At 43.8% G+C, this 21,248-nt stretch overlaps 1 protein-coding gene across 1 annotated transcript in view; it reads left to right on the forward strand.

Moving 5' to 3' along the window:
• LOC138467436 (FERM domain-containing protein 6-like) overlaps window positions 1-21,248 on the forward strand; it is a 316,289-nt gene that overhangs the window by 280,607 nt on the left and 14,434 nt on the right. Inside the window, exons 11-12 of the mRNA XM_069607409.1 lie at window positions 3,214-3,342; window positions 18,922-19,001. Coding sequence (XP_069463510.1) covers window positions 3,214-3,342; window positions 18,922-19,001 — 209 coding nt within the window. The remainder of the gene's footprint in view (window positions 1-3,213; window positions 3,343-18,921; window positions 19,002-21,248) is intronic.

Consider the following 21,248-nt stretch of genomic DNA (forward strand, 5'->3'; position numbering starts at 1 on the left):
AAAATATATGTATATATATTCTCAGCATCAGCCATTTGATTGACGAAAGGGGTGTGAACAAAGCCTAACTTTCCCTATCCTAAAGCGAATGTCCCTTCTTTGAGACTAAAACTAAAGCAGGCTGACCCTGTGTCCAAACTAAATCTGCCACTCACACTAAAATACACAATCAAAAGGTGCAAGGTAAATGTTTCTAATTTCAATTCAACAAAAATTTCAAAAGAATAGAAATATGTCACAAAATAATGCTGATGTCCAAGGTTTGGCTCCATTCACCTGAATTGTTTCAGGAAAATTGTTTAAAATGTTCTGTTTCAACAATAGTCTATTAAAGACAAAGACAATTTTTCTTTCACCTAATACTTTCCTCAGGATCGCAAAACAAATGTCCCTTCCAAACTCTGGTTGGAATATAACAAAGAGAAAGTCTCTCCAAGTGTATTTTCAGGTTGGCAAAACAGAATGTATTTTCCAATATTGTTTGCAGTATGGCAAAAGGCAAGTCTTTTCTAATTCTCTAGTTGACAACATGTTCAATTTAGACAACAACTTGATATGACAAAGTTTCTCTTTAACACGCCAGTTCAAAATAGGTTTCCTGGTATACTCTCCTGCCAGGAATATCTCTCTTTTAGCTCATGCAGATCCCCTGGTGTACTCTCCTGCCAGGTATCTCTTACCAAAAAGTTTCACTACCTGATGCTCTTATCAGGTCTCTCAGTAACATTCACATTCCTCTTAGATATAACACAGTTGCACTTCTTCAATAACACACCTTTGTTGACTTCAGGTATTACTTTCCTCCATACTGACATCCCGAATATGAGGGTTTGTTCAAGCTCTATCCGTCAACCTTTATTTCATTATCTCTTGGCAATACCTTTTCCAGGTTTTCCCAAATTGACATCTCATATTTGGAGAATTGTACAACTTTTGCCCTTTTGTTTCTTCTGTATTGTCTTTTGGCTTATGGTAATGCTGGTTCCAGGTTTCCCCTAATTGATGTCTCATAACAGGAGAATTGTACCATGTTAACTTTTGTTTTTTTTAGTTCTACTTGGTCGTATTCAAATATCCTTCCCAAATGTTCATTGACGTGTTGGCACGTCCAGAGGCCGCCTACTCTTTTAGGTTTACTCACCGGTGTTAAGTGCTGCTGCAGCAAGTAGTTTTCATTGGGAAGGGTTCCCCCTTTTGGCAGAGTCTCCTTCCGTTCCTGCGTCAACTGCTCATTCGCTGATGGAACCATTGCTGCTCTACAGGACTGCGTCTTCGCCAGTCCCTGTGCGCACAGTTCACCTTCAGCGGTCCCTCCAGGGCACCCGCTATAACTTCATCAGTGTTCCTCTCCTCCTGTCCTAAAAGCCGGCATACTTTTACCGGCAGGTGTTTCCTGTTCTCCCCATGGCTCTTCTCTGTGAGTATGCCTCTGGATTCGCTGCCACTCCACGCATTATGCAGCTTCTTTCCTCTCTCCTTTTCCGATTTATTACTTACAGATGATTTCCATATTTAAATAACACCAGCAGCAGACTTGGATCCTGCAAACTAGATTGCACATAGTTTTTGGTGTTACATTCACTCAACATTGACTCCTTGCTCCTCTTCCTCGTCTCAGTGCTTGAGACTTTCTGGGATTTGGAGTCCAAGGAAATTTCAGATGATTTTAAGTTAAATTGTTGGACAGTTTTATTTAAATAACAATCATCAAAAACATTAGATGTTAAATTACAACATGCCATCAAGAACTCTGGAATTAGGGTTTCTTCCTCAGAGAAAAGGGATGAATAATGCATCTCTTTGGTTGGAGTCACCACCCCCCGACCCCCCGGTATTCGTCTCCTCCCCCATGATCTTCCCTCCTGAAACCATCCCCAGGGTCAGGAGCAGGAAGCGGCTGCCTTTCCCTGGCCATGTGTGAGGAGATTATCACTGGTGAATCAGTGAGGACTCTTCAGGATTCCTCACAGTATGTTGGGAAGTCATTGTTCTTAATGATGACAGATTGTCAATGGGTAATCTAATCACATTTTAAAAACGTCACAAGGTGTCATGACCTTAGGGAAGGTGGGGTCGTGTTTAGAAGGGTCTATTCTCCCTTTTAAGTTTTTCCTCATGGAAATAATGCTAGCCACCTCTAGGAAAATAATTATTTGCATAGAAAGTATATCAGATTTATTTTAAGCATTTGTGGAGGGATGCTATACACCAGTAACACGCCCAGTGGTGTATTTCCATTGTTATTTAATACCTAATCTCTCTAAGGTGATTTAAAATACCCATTTCTGCTTACAGAAACAGCTGTCAGAAAGGTACTAAGTTAATTACAGCTTTTAAGCAGATCTTGGTGCAATAAAACGTATCTCAACCAAGTGTACTTCCAGCAACTCAACTTCTAAGCATTACAGCATACAAGTGCACAGCCCTTTTCACTTTTATATCTATATATGTTTTTTTTAGGTCGAAACATCATAGCTTTATGTAAGTACCTTGAATATAAGTACTTAGCATTTGTTTTTCTTATGAAGAGAAAAGGCAAAAGTGGCATTTTATTATTTTTACTGGGATGATTTGTTAAAAATTTGAATCTATAAAAGTTGTAATGTTAAAACTATATGAATTGAGGGAACCCATTTGCCTTTAGAAAGGCAAAACTGCTGCCTTTGCCAATTCTTAAAAATGCAGGGTTTCAACCATCTAATTTCCTTTGGGGATTTCTTTCTGTCATTCAGTGTAAAATGGTGTTACAGCGAAAGCATCATAAGAGGTTCAAAACAAGTGATTGTAAATGAGATAAAGTACCCCAATCAGTGAAGAGTTGTGTTGTCATATAGAGACTTGAGGATGCAGTTTGAGTGCTTTTGTAAGGTCATACAACTCCAAGGTACGGTCTACAATGTATTTCTTTTAGGTCTCGTCTGCTTTGAAATAAAAGTCTTTCTTCTAAATCAATGAAATTAAAAGTATAGATTTTCTGATGAGTCAGGCTCTGCAACCAAATTTTAGCTCTGAACTTGCTTCTAACGTGTAGTACAGAATAATAGCTCAAGTACAACACTCTTGCTTTGGTAACAGGACAGTGCCATGGAACGTGGTTTTATGGTGTTTATAACCTGGAGGAATATGCCACAAGGCATGTATATGTCACCAAATTTACATCAATTTGTAGATCACATCCTCTATCATTGCAGCCCATTTCTTTATATGTTTCAGAGGTTGAACTTGCAGTAGATGAGCCTCCGGAAGTCCCAGTTGATGACCCCCTGGAAACCACTCCTTTTGAAGATGAGGTAGAGAATGATTCTATTGTCTCTTCCCAACTGGACCAAGACTACTGGCAAGGTATAGAGACTTTAGAATTCATATTTGTGGAGATGTCTCTTCAATTGTGATTTTGATTGGGAGATTATGCATATCTACTAAAAGAGGTAGACATTTCACAAAGAGCGCATTGTAATTTGGGTGCTGCACTGGAGCATGGAGCATCACGTGCTAAGGGGCCTGACGTTGGGCCATGTAGACAGCAAGTCAGTGGGATGAGTAAAAGAAGGGACTTATCCTGGGATGTTTTTTAATGTTCTTCCCTCTGGTCAAAGAAGATTGAAATGTAGAATTACCTGCCAAGAAGCCTTTGGCAGGGTTATATTTCTGTTAAACTTTGAAATTGAGGAAAAGGGCAGGGAGGTGGCCATTTAAATTTTGCTTTTTTTGTAAAGCTTTAAATTATATTTAATATTGTTGTACAGCAGTTTCACACTTTTTTAATGCATAATAAGGTTCAAGTACAAGGAAAACCAGTGTTGCAGTTAGCTCAGTTTTCTAAAAAGCTTACTTCAAGGGAAGGACTGAAAGTCCCAACGTTTTAATGTAGCATCATATTTTCAACAAATGTGTCCCTCTTCCACTGTACAACCTGTGGCAGACTTTTCTAGAGGATGCTAACACCCAGATCACATGTGGTAATCCTCATTCCATGTACTTGCCCTTAGCAAAATGACATGAACCATGTAGGTGAACAGTGGGTGAGGCATGATTACTGGGATGAGCGAAGAGGTCCAGTGTAATCAGGATTACCACAAGGAAGCCAGACATTACCCATGGACTTCACCCTTTGTCACATTTGTCACTAGTTTTAGAATATACCTAGCATTATCCTGTCTTGTCAGCACAGTCATGAACACCACCACAAGACCATAAATCTTGCAGCACCTGTTAATTTAATAATGCAGACATTCAAGCCAAGTATGCCAATGCCATCAGTGCAGTAACATTGATTGTGGTACAGAAAAGAGCCTCTCCCACCAATTTCATCTGAATCTGGTCATGAGTCCTGACAGTGTCAGCGTATGCCCAGGTCTCTGCCTTGAAACCATAAAAAAGGGGGCCTTCGATAGCCTCGACCTAAGAAGGGAGCACAGGGGGCAGAACTCTGGGATTATCACTCCAGTTGGATGTCTGTATGCCAGGTGAGTGGAGATTTGATAGCAGAGCAAAGATTGTTAAATAGTTGAATGACCTTGTATAGTTGGGAAGGAGAACACCTGCCAACTTTCAAATCATAGGCCTTACTGATTACCAATCTAATCTATCCATTCAAAGAAGTTACAGAGGGTTTCAGTTGTTTCCGATCACCCCAAAAGTTACAAACAAATGGTCATGTTTCCAATATGCCTCTGACCTGCTCAGATTCAATAACACGGCTATTTCGAATCAAGGCAACACAGAGACACCTTCTCAGGAAGACCTCCTGCTTCAAGTTAAATGAATAGGTTTTGGTAGGAACTTTGGACCAGTATGCAAATCTAGAGTATCTGAAGGGGTATTGAAATGTGGAAGAAAGTACACCAATGACCCAAGTGACCTCAGTGTTTACAGTAACGATGCAGCCACCAAAAACATTGTTTATTAATCAACCAATCCTAAGAGATCAGGAGTCAACCGAATAGATCATTTCAAATGCCTGGGAACCAATGAGGACAAAACCTCCAGCCACCCCTAACCCCCATGGGAAATTTAAAGGGATTGATTTCAGTTCACTGATTTTAAAGTATGAAAAATGCTAATCCCTCGTAAACCCCTTCCAATAAGAAAATCAAGAATCTTAGAGGACTTGCGCTGTGAAGGGAGTAACTCACACTCCATCTCCTATCTCTAAGACAACGTACCGTAATGAGAATATACACTCTGGCGAAAGGCTCCTCAACTGCTGAACTGTGAAAGCTGCCTGGTCAGACAATCTCTAAGATTTGTTAAATTCTTCGTCCTCAACAATCTAACTAAGCTGGGCCAGTTTCTGATCCATCAACACGAGATAAGTCAGAGGTGGAGAACCACATTCAACATCAATTCCTGTTAGCCTGCATGCTCACAAGGACAGGAAACTAAGGACTCTTGATCCAGAATGGAACCAGTGGAATCAATTATACCTCCCTCTCTCTCTCTTTCTCTCTCTCGCTCAAAAAGAGGGAATGCAAACAACCATGGCGTTGCTGATGGAATTGAGAAACTGTCTTTTCCCCATGCCAATGAGTCTGGGGACCTGGAGTGTAACAGACATATCAATGCATTCACTCTCATATCAAGTAGGTTCTTCTGCAGGACTCCAAATGTAAAGCAGATCTGTCTGAATGCCATCTGATAATCTGAACTATTCTACCAAGGAAAACAATCAGTTTAGTCTGCGCCAAGCAACATTAAGAATAAACGTATCACATTCCCTTCTACCCAAGTCATTATTTAGTTCACCATCACAGAGAGAAACATGACCTTTGTACCATACTGTCGATTGATATATGATTTGGCATCATAGGGACCACCTATGGCAATAGGGTAAAGCTAGGCCTTATAATGTTACTTTAATAAAATCTTGTGAAACATGTCCTTCGAGTGTCCGCATTCTTCTTCTGACCGGCCACATATCATGTCAGAAGTGGGATTGTAAATCCAGAGATAGATACAACTCACACCCTTCCAAGGGGTGACATCCATTGATAATCCTCCACCCATAGGATTGTTAGGTAAACATCCTGGCTTAGAGAGAAGGAAGTCCCTTGTTCCACCTGAGAGAGTAACATCTACTCCTCTGAATGCAAAATGACTGGGTGATTCAGATCTGGAAGAAGGATTAGAAAATAACCAAGAGGTCATTGAAAATCCAGACGAGTGGGAGGAAGCCGGATGCAAAAATTCCCAAACCTCGGTAGCTGAGGGTAGCTCCAACCTCACCATGACTACCCTTGAGGCCCATTAGATACAGATAGATAAGCGACTCCAGGAAGGATTAGGACAGGTAAGAATGAGTCCTCAACCCCGCATAGTTCCACATGGTATATTACAACCTTACTAGGATGGGGAGGATTTGGGTGCATTCTTTGTAAATTTAAAAAAGCTTGCTACCCAGTTTAACTGGGATGAGGGATTATCTAGCCCCATTGTTCAAAGGGGATTTGAAAGCTTCCTATTAGAACGCTGATCCCTTTGGACTACTGTGTTTCTTGAAACCAAAAGGGCACAAGAGCGGGTGGGACAGAGTATTTTTATTGATTAAAATTCAGAGAAATCCATCTTCTGCCCAATGAAAGCCCATTACAGTTGACAGGATGCATTCAGAATGCTCATCCTCAATGGCTGGGGAGGAAAACACTATCAGAGGTCCTTGAGGCCCTAGCATTAGAAGAATGTATTAGTGCTCTCCCTCCATCCTTGCAACAAGCCATTTTACAGGAGCACAAACCCTCGCTGGAGAGGGCAATACAGGTAGCCCAAGCCCACTCAGAGGCCACGAAATATCTGAAACACATAGGGACACCAGTAGAAGGGTGGAAAGAGATTAAATTCAACCCCAAGTTCATGTCACCCGAACAATATAAAGAGTCCAAAGTATTCCACCCTGAGAAAATCCAAGTGAGGAAGAAGCCCATAAAAGTCCCAAAAATGAAATCTCACCTACCAGCTAGAGAAGAAAGAGGGAGAATGAAAACTCACTTCCTCACAACCCCTCTGTTTCTCATGTGGGTTTTGTCCCAAATACAATCTAGAAGAACCCATGAAAATAGGATGGCTAACAGCAGAGCCATGGGAAGAAGGAAAAGAAGAATCAGGGTTAGAGCCTGATAATTCCGGATTGTACTAATGTGGGCCACACCTTTTTAAGATCCATGAGAAAGTGCAAGTAAATGAGGTGAGGGATTATGCACTCATAGACTCAGGGAAAAAACAAACGGCAGTCAGAGCCAGCTTCCTGTTTCCTGAGGACATGAAGGGTAGTCAACACGTAAAAATAACTTGCGTTCCTAGAGATGTGGAGACCGATCTTAAGGTACCTTTGTCCCTGAAGGTTAGATATAAACCAATGACTATGAAAACAGGAGTAGTGCCTCGTCTGCCCGAGGAGATAATTATAGACACAGACTCTCCGATTTTCAGTGAACTGTTGATACCTGCCAGAGAGTCCTCCATACTCTCCTTAACAAACTTGGGAACCCTCCATCAAATTCTCAGACATCCCCATATGGAACTGGGGGACATCAGGTCTCCAGACCCAGAGAGAACAGGAACACATGCCTAAGAATAAGGAATAAAGAGCTACCTTCAAACAGGAGAAGGGAATCCACAGAGATAAGGGGAAGGGTATGCGACAAATCGAGGGAATTTTCCCCCTGTGAGGCTAGGCATTGGAGCCCTCTCTGCAATACCCTCCATAGGGGTAGGGGCAAGTAGAACCTCACCGGGAGAGACTCCCCCTTAGGTGACAAGGACTCCCGCTCCTGGGTGGAACTCCCTCCAGCTGTGCACACCATGGCCTACATGGGATGCTCTAAAATATCAGAGACTTAACTATCAAGACAGGGATGAAGAAACACTTAAGAGATGTTATTTCCACATGGAAAGAGAACATGTCCCTTTAAATCAAGATGTCCAATCCACTGGGACGAGTACGTTAAATAACGTGTACCCAACAAATAATAGAGAGAGAGAGAGAGAGAGAAAGAGAGAGAGAGAGAGAGAGAGAGAGAGAGAGAGAGAGAGAGAGAGAGGAGAGCACACGCAGGCAAGGGAAGGCCCAGAGCTGCGAAACATCTGGAGAAAGAGAGGAATGTATGCACTGGTACAGGAAGGCAACAAGCTGCATAACACCTGAGGAGAGAGAGGGAGGAGTGAGCAGAAGCCAAGAAGCCTGTGAGTTTAAAAAACGTATGAAAGTGAAGAACTGGATGCCAGAGGCATGGTGAATCCAAAGACGGAGAAGCCGACAGGGAAGGAACCCATGCGAAGTTGGTGGCAAGACCACAAGAGATCCATGGTGGACAGCTGGTCCACAAACCATCGCCAACACCACTGCAAGCATAGAGCAGCAGGGTGTGTGGTTAGGCACAGAGAGACCGAGATGCTGCAAGGAAGAAGAGAATAACGATGAAAAGAAACCAACGATGGTGTGGTACAAGAAAGAAGATCCCTGATGAACAGGGCTCCCGAAGAGGTTCTCCTTCTCAACTGACGGTAACAGGGAGAACAGGAATAACAAGAGGCCCAGAGGGAATCATGATCATGTACGAACAACTCGTACCAGTAAAAATTAAGAATTGAAGATATGAACATAAAGCATTCTGACAGAAGAAACTGCTGACAATCTAAATAAAGAGAGAAAAGAACACTGGATAACAGTTTGCTGGGAAAAAGGAAAGGAAACTCAATATTCTATACAAGAAGAATATTATATGAAAGAGAAGGAGTGTTATGAGCCAGAGCTCAGATGAACTAGGCAAATTAAGTATATGTAAAGTCAGGTAGAGCAGAACAAGCTGGACTATAATTGCCCAGGAGGGAAAGCCTATCAGGGAAATAATAATTTCCAAGAACATGTTAAAACCAGCAACCAAGAATATAGATCTTACAAAAGCGCTCTAAAAGTGAATCCTAAGGAGGAAAGAACAGTCAATAGTGCATTTGAAGAGTTACAGAGACTGATTCAAGGATTCAAGAAATCACAAAGACTAGGTATTAAGGAAGAATCCTACAGACTGGTACTAGAAGTAGCCTCAGGGGAAGGGAGCTATTCTCCTAACCTAAGTTGATTTGCATAGTGGTAGGGTCCGTTAGGGTAGTTTTGGACAGCAGAATAATTTCTTTGGACATTCACGACTGACAGACAAGCACATGAGTTCGTACCATAGGCAGGGACCACCAATAACAATAGGGAACAATAGGATTTCTAGTGTTACTTTAATAAAATATTGTGAAACAAGTCCACCGAGTGGCCGCGTCGATCATCTGATCTGCCACACCTTGGAGATTGTGACGTTTGCATCTCAGCTTTTTCACACCTGCTTGGGATTTGATACATATCCTACTTTTGAAATAGAGTCAGAGAGTTCTTGGAATGTGGTATGTGATTAGGTAGAGGAACTCTGCACACTCCTGTATGAGAGGAATCACACACAGAAGATGGGGTTGACCCGGCCACTACTTGATGTGCACCCAGAGGCTGATTGGAGAGAGCCTAACGGGTGCTTGGTCCACCTTGTAGAAGGAGTGTGCTTGATTTCGTTCCTGGGCCTGTGTTGCAGCATTCGGCTGCCACTGCTATGGTGGACTACATTGCCCAGTAACCCACTTACTTGGGAGAATATGTGCACATAGGGCACAGGATCATGTACATGCACCAGGAGTTCCAAAGAGAGATGGTAACTTCTTCCAAGGCAATCCAGCCTGTCATTCAACCACAGGAATTCAGTTCACAGACCACCACATGCAGGAGCAAAGGATGCCATTGAGCAGATCAACAAACCTTCCAAAAGAGGAAGATCACAGAACTCAGATGAGCTGGCAAACTTAACACACAGACTTCCAAGTTATCGTTGCTAATGCTTATAAAATCTTGCAGTTCCAATTAAACCCTAATAGAAGCAATTTCCCCTAAAATAATCACTGTCCTCAAAGAGTAATCTGAGAACGAGGAGAATAAAAGGTCATGAGAGAAATAGTTAATCCGAGGAGAGAATACAGGAGCAACAGGTAGGAATCAATCTGAGTCAGCATTACAAAACACCCGGGCATAAAAGGGCTGGCAATATTCATTTGGAGGAATGATACAAGGAGAGGTCCTGGGGAGGGGAAAACTGGAAGGACTGGTGCCTGGCAGTGCAATCCTGTGGAAGCTGGATGTAGGGCAGGGAGCTGCCAAGCACAGGGGAAAGAAGGCAGAGTTGACGGGCCCAACAGCCCCTCTCTAGTCTCAAGCCAGAATTGGAAAGCCAGAGCCAAAGGATTTCTTCCAGCGACCCATAAAGAAGGACTGAGCCCTGTGGCACATGAGCCCAGAGATTTGCCGCTAACTATAAAGACCCTGAAGATGGGGATGGATAATTACTACATTAAAGCCAAGCCAGTTTCAAGGAGGGACCTGTCATGAATCTTAAAGCTAAGGTTCAGGAATGACCTACTGTGAATTTTAAAGCCAATATTCAGGAAGGACCTGTCATGAATCATGAAGCCAAGGTTCGGGAGTGACTTGTCTTGAATCCTGAAGCCAAGGCTCATTAGGGACTTCTCCTATCATGAATTTTGTGAGTACACTAGTTCCAGGAAGGATCTGCTCAGGGCCCTGAGAAATATATGCTCTAGGAGAGACCTAATGCGAAAATTGAGCAGGCGAAGGTCTAGGAGAGAACTCAAGTGAACCCTGGAGACCTGAGAGCAGGGAGAACCTTATAAGGGATTATTGCAAGGTCCGATTGAGGCCTAAGAAGAGAATAATGGAGCCTACCCTGGAACCCTTGTTTGTTTGATTTGATTAGCTAAGAGAGGGATGTTAAGAATAGTATGTAAAAACTGTTTGCTTTGTCCAATCCTTGGAACATTGGTTTATTAGATTAGGGCAGCCCATAGGCTAAATACTCTCAAGACTAGGTTTGAAGACTTTATGTTGGCACATCTTTTGATAATTTCCTTTGTAGCACAGGATGTCCTGGGTGGTTCGGGAAGTATCAAGATTAGGCATTACTTTGAGTTGATATACTGGAGATTCAGAAACCGAGAACTACTTGTTTCATGAGCCCATCTTGACACTGTTAATATAGAATCTGTCTTTAGTCTGAGAGTTTCCCCTAATTCCCCTAGGCATGGGTCTAACCCAACTCCTGAATAAACTGGTACCAATTAAAGATCTGTATCATCATCTTGGTTTCCCCACAGGTAGCTCCTGCATCCTGCTTTCTCGTTTCTATGCAATCTAGTTTTCCTAATAATAATTCAACAGTTTAGTGGTGCTCTAAATTAAATGGTTTTTAAATGTTGTTGTATTCATACATTCATTGTTCTCTCCATTTAACATGTGTAAGGAACTCATGGTGGCAAAAGTAAAGACAGACACAAGTGATCACAGTTCAAGGGTGATTATTAAACCGCAAAGGTAGGTTGGAAAAATGCCTAATCTAAACCTAAATTTAAGATGGGAGCAAGCTTTGACCATCAAATAATAATAAGGCAGTCCTAGTGGCGTTGTGTCAAATAAAAGGGCCTATACTAAGAAAACCCTATTGCCAATCCTTACGCTAAATGCAAAAAGAAGTGTGGGATAATGTTCTTAAGAAAGGAGGAAGTGTTCACAAATAATAAGTCAGTACTTGAGTTCTCCCTTCCCCACATTTTCAGCACGGGACAAGGTGGGACTTTGGAGCACAGCACACATTCAAGCTTTCCCAGCACCATTAACAGTAACACTTTCAGCAATCAGAACATTCAGTGGTTAAGTTTCTTTTCAATCAAAAAGTCTCTTGCCGCCATGGGCCTGATGTATTCATTTAATAAACAAAGAATTCCTCTTCACGTATATATTGGGTGATGTCTTTTTCCACCCCTGAGTCGCTCTCTTCTGGGATTCGGACCTTTCTCAATTTTCAGCCTCTCTCCGCCAGGTTCACTATGGCTTTCAACACTATTTTCTTTGTGACACTCACGAATCTTAATGTCTTTCTCAACAGTTCACTGTGGACATCCGTCGGCCAGTTTCATTCTTGTCAACATACTGTATTTCGGGACTTTAGACTTTGTCCCGTCTTTATCGGCACCTCTCATTCAGGTTCACATTTGCCAATCTGTCAATCACACCTTTTCTCATTGAACTCTTACGATGCGGGATTCACTTCTTTTAGCTTCACAACCATCTGTCGGTCTAAGACTTTTGACTGTACAGAGGATTTTACAAGACCTCTCTATGACCACTTTGACCCCTCTTCTCACCTTTCCCAAGGCCTTCTAGTTTCGGTAGTTTTAATAATCAAGTAATGTTTCCTGAGTGAACACCCACGCGGTGCCTGGCTCCTCTCTTGCTGTTTGCCCCCTTTCACATTAATCGATCTTTATGCTTTCAAAGTTCAATAAGCCGTTTTCTATTTTTCGTTCAACACAGTTCGGTTTCTTATCGACTCTCCCCTCGACTCACCGGCTATGAGGAACCACTTGATCTACTCTTTTGTTGGAGTCAAGGTTGGTACCACAGAGACAAGCGTATCTGCCCGGCTTGGTTATCAGCGAAGGAGGGTCTCGTCTGTTGTTGACATCTGCTGCAACACACGCTGGCTATTATTTGCAGTCTTACAATTCGTTCTGCAGAGGTTTCATGGGCCGTGATCGGAAAGGGCAAGGTTGCTTCTCTCCTTGTCAACCTCTCGGTATGCGCCGTCTTTCTCCTCCTCTTGAACTGCCGTGCTGAGTTAGCTCCCTGGACGTGCGGTCTGCCTTGCGCGTATTGTGCTCTATTGCTCCACCTTTTATCCCTCTGGGGAAGGGAAAGAGCCGTCAGGTGTGTGTGGTTCTGGTCAATTGCCTGACTTTGCCTGACCCTGGTGTTGGGACATGTCCGGTAAATAGCTCGAGTGTTAGTCTGTCGTCCATTGGAGTATGCAAAGGTATTTGTGTTTGTGTATCCTACATGGAAGGTCGGGGAAAAGTTGTCGGACGAAGGGGGATACTTGGTCTCACCTGTCAGTGTCCCACCTCCACTCCCTGTTTATCCCCATCCAGGGGATCCTCCCTCACTGGACAACCCCTCAGGAAATGGATGCAATAGCGATGGGCGTGTCCTGGTCGCCTGAATGACAGAACTCCGGGGACAGGTCAGGGAGACACCATCAGGTTTCTCACATACCCTTCCTCCATGCGATGGAGCCACATTTGTTTTACAGGGGAACCGGGAATGACAATCTACATTTCCCTGGTCTTTTCCTTTTCAATGTTCCACTGTAAAACAAGAGGGGTATAGGTCTAGAAACCATTGCATGACACAAGGATTAGACTCTTTGCGTTGGCTAATCCAACCTAGGGTTGAGTGATCTTTAACAAGTGTACATTTTTATCCTAAATGGTAGTATCTAAGCTGGATTATGGCCCATTTGATGGCCAGGGCCTCTAGCTCTAATATGGAATAATATTTTTCCTGTGGAAACAGTTTGCAGCTGGTGAAAAGTATAGGATGTTCTAATCCATCACAAACCTGGGATAGGACTGCTCCTAATACTGTAAGGGAGGCATCCGTTTGTAAAATGAGCTCTTTAGATAAGTCAACTACCTTTAGGATTGGTTTTGGCACAGAGTTTGTTTCAGGGTGTTGTAGCATATCTCATCCTCTTCATTCCACTGAAGTTTCTGAGGTTCAGCATTTTGAAGTTTATTTGTTAAGCAGGCTATTTTATCTGAAAGGTTGGGGATAAACCTACAGTAATATCCTATTAACTCAAGAAAAGCTCTAAGATCTCTTTTGGTCTTAGGGGTAAGTGTATCTAAAACAGCTTTTACTTTCTCATGTTGGGGCTGTATATTCCCATTCCCTACGAAGAAGCCTAGGTATTTCATGGCTGATTGGGCCGATTGACACTTAGCTGGGTTTTCAGTTAGGCCATCTTTTCTGAGGACTTTCATGATGGTAAAAAGATGGGAGAGATGGCCCTCCGAGGTCTTACTATGAATGACAATATCGTCAATGTAAGCTCCACAGAAATCAGAGTAGGGTTGTAAAATTTGATCAATGAAGCATTTGAAGGTGGCTGGTGCACTGTGTAAGCCAAAATTGAAATAGTCCTACAGGTGTTGAAAACACGTTTTGTTTTCCTTATCTGGTTCGTATAAGAGAACTTGCCAGTACCCTTTGGTTAAATCTAGGAAAGATAGAAAGGTGACTGCTCTGAGTTTATCAATTAGGTCATCAATGCGAGGCATGGGATATGCATCGAAGTCTAAAATGGCATTAACTTGACGGAAGTCTATGCAGCATCTCCAGGAACGGTCAGGTTAGGTGACCAATACAATAGGAGAGGACCATGGTCTTAAAGATGGTTCAATAATATTGGCTTTTAACATTTTGTTAACTTCCTCAATCACTATCTGCATTACGGGCTTCTGGGAGTCGATATGGCCTTAGATGAACCAATTTACCTTTAGGTGTTCTAATATAGTGGTATATGGCTTTTACTCTTCATGGGTTTTCTAAGAATACATCAGGGGAATGAGTCTATCACGTCTTTTAAGTCTTCTTGTTGTTGGATAGATAGCTCAGGGGGATTAATTCAAAGTTATCTATCTCTTTGGGAACCAGATAGGCTAGTACTTTGGCATGGGTGACTGATGAGTTCTCTTTTTACTCTTTCAAGAGATTTATGTGATATAGATGGATTTTATGTTTTCTGTCTGGTTGGGCTACTTTGTAAATGCAGGTTCCCTATCTCTATAATTTCATAAGGACTGTGCAAAGAATGCATCAACCACCAAAGGCGTCAACATTCAGATCGAGAATTTCACTGGTCTCTGGCTCTTCAGCTCACAAGAAGGTTGGTCAGTCGAGTGCCTGCCAGCCCTCACTGGGGCGGTGGGCTCAGAAGTCTTCTTCCTGGAAGGAAAGTGAACAGGGGGGGCCCGCTTTCTCAAAGACCTCCATCATCTTGATGCAAAACCATTCCCATTTTTGTACCGAGATGGATTTAGATGGGAACTATAACTGTCTTTCTGGGGATGAGGCCGTCAACTAATGCCTTCTCTTGCTTCTCTTTCTCTTCTTCTTCTTCTTCAATGGGGAAGAAGAAGAATGACAGGAGTCTCTCCCCAAGTAGGATCTTTTACAGAGTATTTTAGACTGTTTTTATCCGTCTCTGGCGTTTTATCAGCCATTGAGCTCTTTTTGTCGGGTTGGATTTTTGATGGTGTCATACTTGGAGACTTTGAAGATGATCGACCCAGGGCCAATTTGGAGGCTCTCTCGTTTAAGGCCTTCGATTGATGGTGTCATACTTGGAGACTTTGAAGATGATCGACCCAGGGCCAATTTGGAGGCTCTCTCGTTTAAGGCCTTCGATTGTGCAGAAACATTAGAAAATTCTTACATTGGATCCAACTTTGGCAAAACTGTTGCCTACTCCGCCACTATTTGCCTACAGCAAAAGTAGGTCCATACGAGCTAATCTAATTAGAGCAGATTTCTCAGCTAAAAGAACTACAAATCCAAAATACAAAGGAACAGTCGCTTGTAACAACTGCAATAATTGCAATAATTTAATCAAGGGGGAATACATTAACCATCCCCACAGAGGATACAAGATCAAATTACGACACACATCTACTTGCAACTCCAAAAATATCATCTATGGGAAAGCGAAGATTGCTGGTCCGAACATAAGTCAAACATTAGACTAAAGAATGACCGTTCACCGGTAGCCCAGCATTTTTTAAGGGAATCGCATTCAATAGCCCAAATCATATTCATTATTTTGGAACATGTAACATTGTCAAGAAGAGGAGGAAACATGGCAAAATTGTTATTACAGCGGGAACTGTTTTGGATTGACCAATTGAATTCTATGTACCCGACAGGAATGAACGTAGATTGGGATATGAGCTGTCATCTGTAATTGGCTGTAAATTATACTTCATTAAAACTGGTGACCTCATCTTATGAAGATTTAATAAACACTGCTGTATTGGAGCACCCTCCAATAAACAAGGAAAGGAGAAATTAACATTTTCACAATTGTGTTAACAATAACAGAAGGTATTCACCAGCTTGCATTCCCCCACGAGGAGAACAATGTTATCTTAATAACCCAGAAGCCGCATAATAAACTCTACTCCTAAACAAGCTGTGAGAACAAGAGGTACTCTCAGTAGGATGACTCAGAACCAAGTGGAGAAGCCGCGTTATCAAGCCTGCTCCAACCAAGCCAAGAGAACGAGAGTGTGTCTTGGCAGAATGGCACCAAGCCCAGCCAGAAAGACGCATAAGCGACTCTGCCCCAACCGATCTGAGGGAACAAGAAAGAGTCTTTGTAGGACAACGCAGATCCCAGCTGAGAAGTCATATAAGTGACTCTGCACCGACCGAGCTGTGAGGGCAAGAAAGAGGAGGAACGCAAGGTTGACATGAAGCACAGTCACATAGGCGACTCCATGTCGACCGAGTGGCCAGGCAGAGTCGAACCTTGGGAGGTTCACATAGAGCCTGGCAGAAGAGACATGTAAGTGGCTCCCCAATGACCGGAGAACCAGCGAGACTCAACAACACTCCCAAGGAACAGCACTCAAGTATTTGGTGGGTCCAGTGGAGAGGGGGGCCGAAGGAAAGAAGAAGAGGAAAAAAGGCTCAGATTGAGGAAAGACGAAGAACACCCCAGAGGAAGGGAGCAATAAGTGCAAGAACCTAAGAGTAGCAAGAGAAAGAGAAATCCATAGTTTGGGAAAGTTGTGAGAGAAAAACCCCAGAGTAGGATTGAAGAAAGAGAAAAGCCACAGAGTGGACAGAATCTGGGAGTACCCAGAGTGAAGAAAGAGGAAACATACCCCAGAGGAAGAGAGTGAGAAGGGGAAAAGTCCTGGAGCACAGAGAAACTGACATCACCCCACACTGAGGAGTGAGAAGGGGATGAGCCCCAAAGGGGCGAGAGACTGAGTGAACCTGAGTGTGAGAGCGACTTAGAACACAACAGAATGGGGGAGTGTGAGGAAAAGCGCTCCGAGTGGGGAAGAGACTGAGAACACCCCAGAGTGGGAAGTGAGAAGGAGAAAAGCCCCAGAGTGGGGAGAGACTGAGTGAACCCCCTAGTGGGGAGGAAGAAAGACTGAAAGAATCCTAGAGTGCGAAGAGACTAAGAGAGTGCTTGGCTGGAACACCTTAATAGCGTTCCTATCCACACACCAATAACTGTCAATCTTGAACTTGAACTGTGGGCAAAGGCATCCACCAATAGGGAGAGGGTTGGGGCCAGCAGCTATCCCTTCCAGACTAATAGTTCCACAAAATCTTTCTTTGTTTTGTTTGTAGTTTTCTGTTGCAAGATAGGGAAAGTGGTTAGCTTCTAGTAGGATTCTGGACAAAGGACTTTGTTAATTTACTGACATCTGGGCAAGCACCCTTTTGACTTTCCTTCATAGAATAGGGTTTGAGCTTGCATATTTAGGTAAAGATTAGGTGAACTTGACAAAAGAAAACCTTAAAACAAAGCCTCAGTGTTTGAGTCCTGACTCTGACTGACGACAGGACTCGCCCTTCTTTTCCGGCAAAGTCCTATCTGATTTTCATTTTAATTAAGAGACGTATCCTGCTTTTCTCTAGACCGTCTTCCTATTTGTTACCAACAAGATCCCTGTAGATGTTTGTATAAGATTTCCAAATCAGAAAACTTTTGATTAAAGTCTTTTAAGGAATAGAAAGAGACATAGCACATCATAGTGGACGTCTAGCCTTGTGTCAATTGGCCTCCATAAAGGCCTGATTGGTCTAGCAAAATGAAATCTTCAGTAGCATCAGTATGAATAAAGTCACAATAAAATCCAAATGATATGCATCTCTTGGGCCTTCAAAATGGCAGGCTTGTGACAACATATGTAGGTGCCAATGTTTTGGTAACATCCTGGGCTTAGTGAAACACGTGACACACAGCGACCTTTATGGAAAGTTATGAAAAAGGAACCTCTGGCAATCAATAAAACCAATTTACTAACTAGAGCATCTGCACGACAGGAGTAAGACATAGGACATATAAGCAACACGGTGTATCCATTTGGAATAGTATGGCACGTGGGACGAAGGGATGCAAAATGTTTTGGTGACTCCGTATTGACAATCCACGCTTACTTTAATATTAGTGAAACCAACGCTGCTCACTCATTGGCTAACGTGGGAAGAGAACATGAAAGGAAAATAGCATCCAGAACAGCACCTTTCTAAAACCTCAGACCACCATGTGTAGGAGTGCACCTTGCAGGGTTTGCCGCAGGTGTCGAGAAGCTAAAAAGCACACATCTGTATAGAAGAGGGTTGTGTTTTTAAATCAAGCATTCAGGAGAAAACAATAAGTGTAACTGATTCTTTGGGCCACATTAAGAGTAGGGTGGTCACCAATAATGCCATTCAGTATTGCGAATAGATGATGAGTGGCAGTATGGATGTGTTAGTTCCCATTTATCTCGCAATGAGGGATTTGGAGGGATGACAACAGGGGCTGATTCCGTCCAAGCAGTGGCAGAGCCAGGGCGGGGGCAGGGGAGGGCCGCCACCTCTGGATCCCTACTGGGGCCCAGTGTATGCCCAGTGCGCACCCCAGCCTCCTGCTGGTGCCCTATATTCTCCCCCCACATCATAAGCACCCTACGCTACTGCGTCCAGGGTAATTCCTCAGGTTTTTGGCATTAGAGTGGAGGGTGGGTTTACCTCCAGCACTTGGATGGAAGTTGATCCATTACTTGGGCACAAAACTCATAGTTTGGCTGTGCAGTAAAACTTGTGGTAATCCCATGACTGCCAACAAAGTGATAATAACGTAATTACTGTCAGATTTTTATCTCACTGTAAGAAAATCTATGTAAAACGTATTCTTTTGTATTTCAATCAATTCCAGATTTGAAATAGATTTTAACTATGACCTGTTTTCCATTTTGTAGGTATAAGTGAAAACATATTTAACCTCTCTAAAGACAAAGTGTTCAAATGCAAAGGTCAAAGCATTGAGTCTCTTGATAAGGTACGTCTGATAGAATGATTGCTATTCATTCTGTTATTTAAAAATAAAATAGACTGTTAATGTAGAGTATGGGATGGGGTCTTCTGTTCAAGAGACACAAATCTACATTGTCACTCACATACTGGCAAAAAGTCGTGGTCCTACCAAAATGTAAAACTTATTTTGGAAATCCATTGTATTTGTTAATATTGTCAGTGGAAATAATATTTAATATAATTTGTACAATTGTAGTTGAGTAACGATACAAAGGTTACATTTTCCACAAAATGGTTCTGATTGGGATCTTACAAACAGCAATTGTAAAGCTTGAATTGCCTATAATGCGACTCGAACCAGCATTGTGAAATGCCCTCCGATGAAAACCCATCTACACTTGATGTTGTGCATGCCCTTTTGTACTATTCCCAGAGGGATGCTTGAGATTGGGTACTCCCTATTTTTTGTTTTCGGGGGGTCGACTCTGCAAAGTGGTAGAATAATACAACAGAAAAACAAAAAGCAGACGGGTCGACTACCGCTTCCTTTTTGTCCCTAAGGGGCCAATTCATAGAATTCGGCGCACAAGTGGCGCACAGTGTGCGCGTGCGAATCCCTGCGCCAGCCGCGTGCGCCAAAACCCATTTCCGCGCACAGCGTATTCATGGATTCCAGCCACCAAAACCAGCCGTGGCGCATAGTGGCGCAGCGACCTTGCAGCAGCGCCAGTTACGCCCCCAAGAACGCCTTCCGCGCAGGGAAAAGCCATCAAAATCCCCAATCCAGCGCAAAGGGCTGCGCTAACCCTGTACCAGCACGGCAAGCGGGCTACGTGTATTCCAGGGGTTCACGTGAAGTCACTCACGCGATCGGGCCTGGGGGAGCGGGCTACGTGTATTTCAGGGGTTCGCGTGAACTTCTTCACGCGATCGGGCCTGGGGGAGCGTGCTACGTGTATTTCAGGGGTTCGCGTGAACTTTTTCACGCGATCGGGCCTGGGGGAGCGGGCTACGTGTATTTCAGGGGTTCGCGTGAACTTATACACGCGATCGGGCCTGGGGGAGCGGGCTACGTGTATTTCAGGGGTTCGCGTGAACTGATTCACGCGATCGGGCCTGGGGGAGCGTGCTACGTGTATTTCAGGGGTTCGCGTGAACTTATACACGCGATCGGGCCTGGGGGAGCGGGCTACGTGTATTTCAGGGGTTCGCGTGAACTGATTCACGCGATCGGGCCTGGGGGAGCGTGCGACGTGTATTTCAGGGGTTCGCGTGAAGTTCCACACGCGAATAGCCTGGGCGCGTGTATTTCAGGGGTGCGTGTGAAGTTCCACACGCGATTTCAGCAGGGTACATGTATTTCAGGGGTGCGCGAGAAATTCTACACGCGATTGGCCTGGGTACGTGGATTTCAGGGGTACGCGAGAAATTCTACACGCGAATAGCCTGGGCGCGTGTATTTCAGGGGTGCGCGAGAAATTCTACACGCGAATAGCCTGGGCGCGTGTATTTCAGGGGTGCGCGAGAAATTCTACACGCAATTTCAGCAGGGTACGTGTATTTCAGGGGTGCGCGAGAAATTCTACACGCGAATAGCCTGGGCGCGTGTATTTCAGGGGTGCGCGAGAAATTCTACACGCAATTTCAGCAGGGTACGTGTATTTCAGGGGTGCGCGAGAAATTCTACACGCGATTGGGCTGGGTACGTGTATTACAGGGGTGCGCGAGTAATTCTACACGCGAATAGCCTGGGCGCGTGTATTTCAGGAGTGCGCGTGAAGTTCCACACGCAATTTCAGCAGGGTACGTGTATTTCAGGGGTGCGCGAGAAATTCTACACGCGATTGGCCTGGGTACGTGGATTCCAGGGGTACGCGAGAAATTCTACACGCGATTGGGCTGGGTACGTGTATTACAGGGGTGCGCGAGTAATTCTACACGCGAATAGCCTGGGCGCGTGTATTTCAGGGGTGCGCGTGAAGTTCCACACGCGATTTCAGCAGGGTAAGTGTATTTCAGGGGTGCGCGAGAAATTCTACACGCGATTGGGCTGGGTACGTGTATTACAGGGGTGCGCGAGAAAATCTACACGCGATTGGGCTGGGTACGTGTGTTCCGGGGTGCCGTGAACTTTCACACGCGATTGGTTGAAATCCACGTGTGTTCTGTCATCACGTGCAATGAGGGATACACCCTCGCACGTCACGTCACAGACGCGCTCACGCGCTGAGGGCCTTTGGTCCAATGAAAATGCGTATGCGTGCAGACGCGC

This window comes from Ambystoma mexicanum, chromosome 4q (genome assembly GCF_040938575.1).
Source record: "Ambystoma mexicanum isolate Mex_15411 chromosome 4q, UKY_AmexF1_1, whole genome shotgun sequence".
NCBI lineage: Eukaryota > Metazoa > Chordata > Amphibia > Caudata > Ambystomatidae > Ambystoma > Ambystoma mexicanum.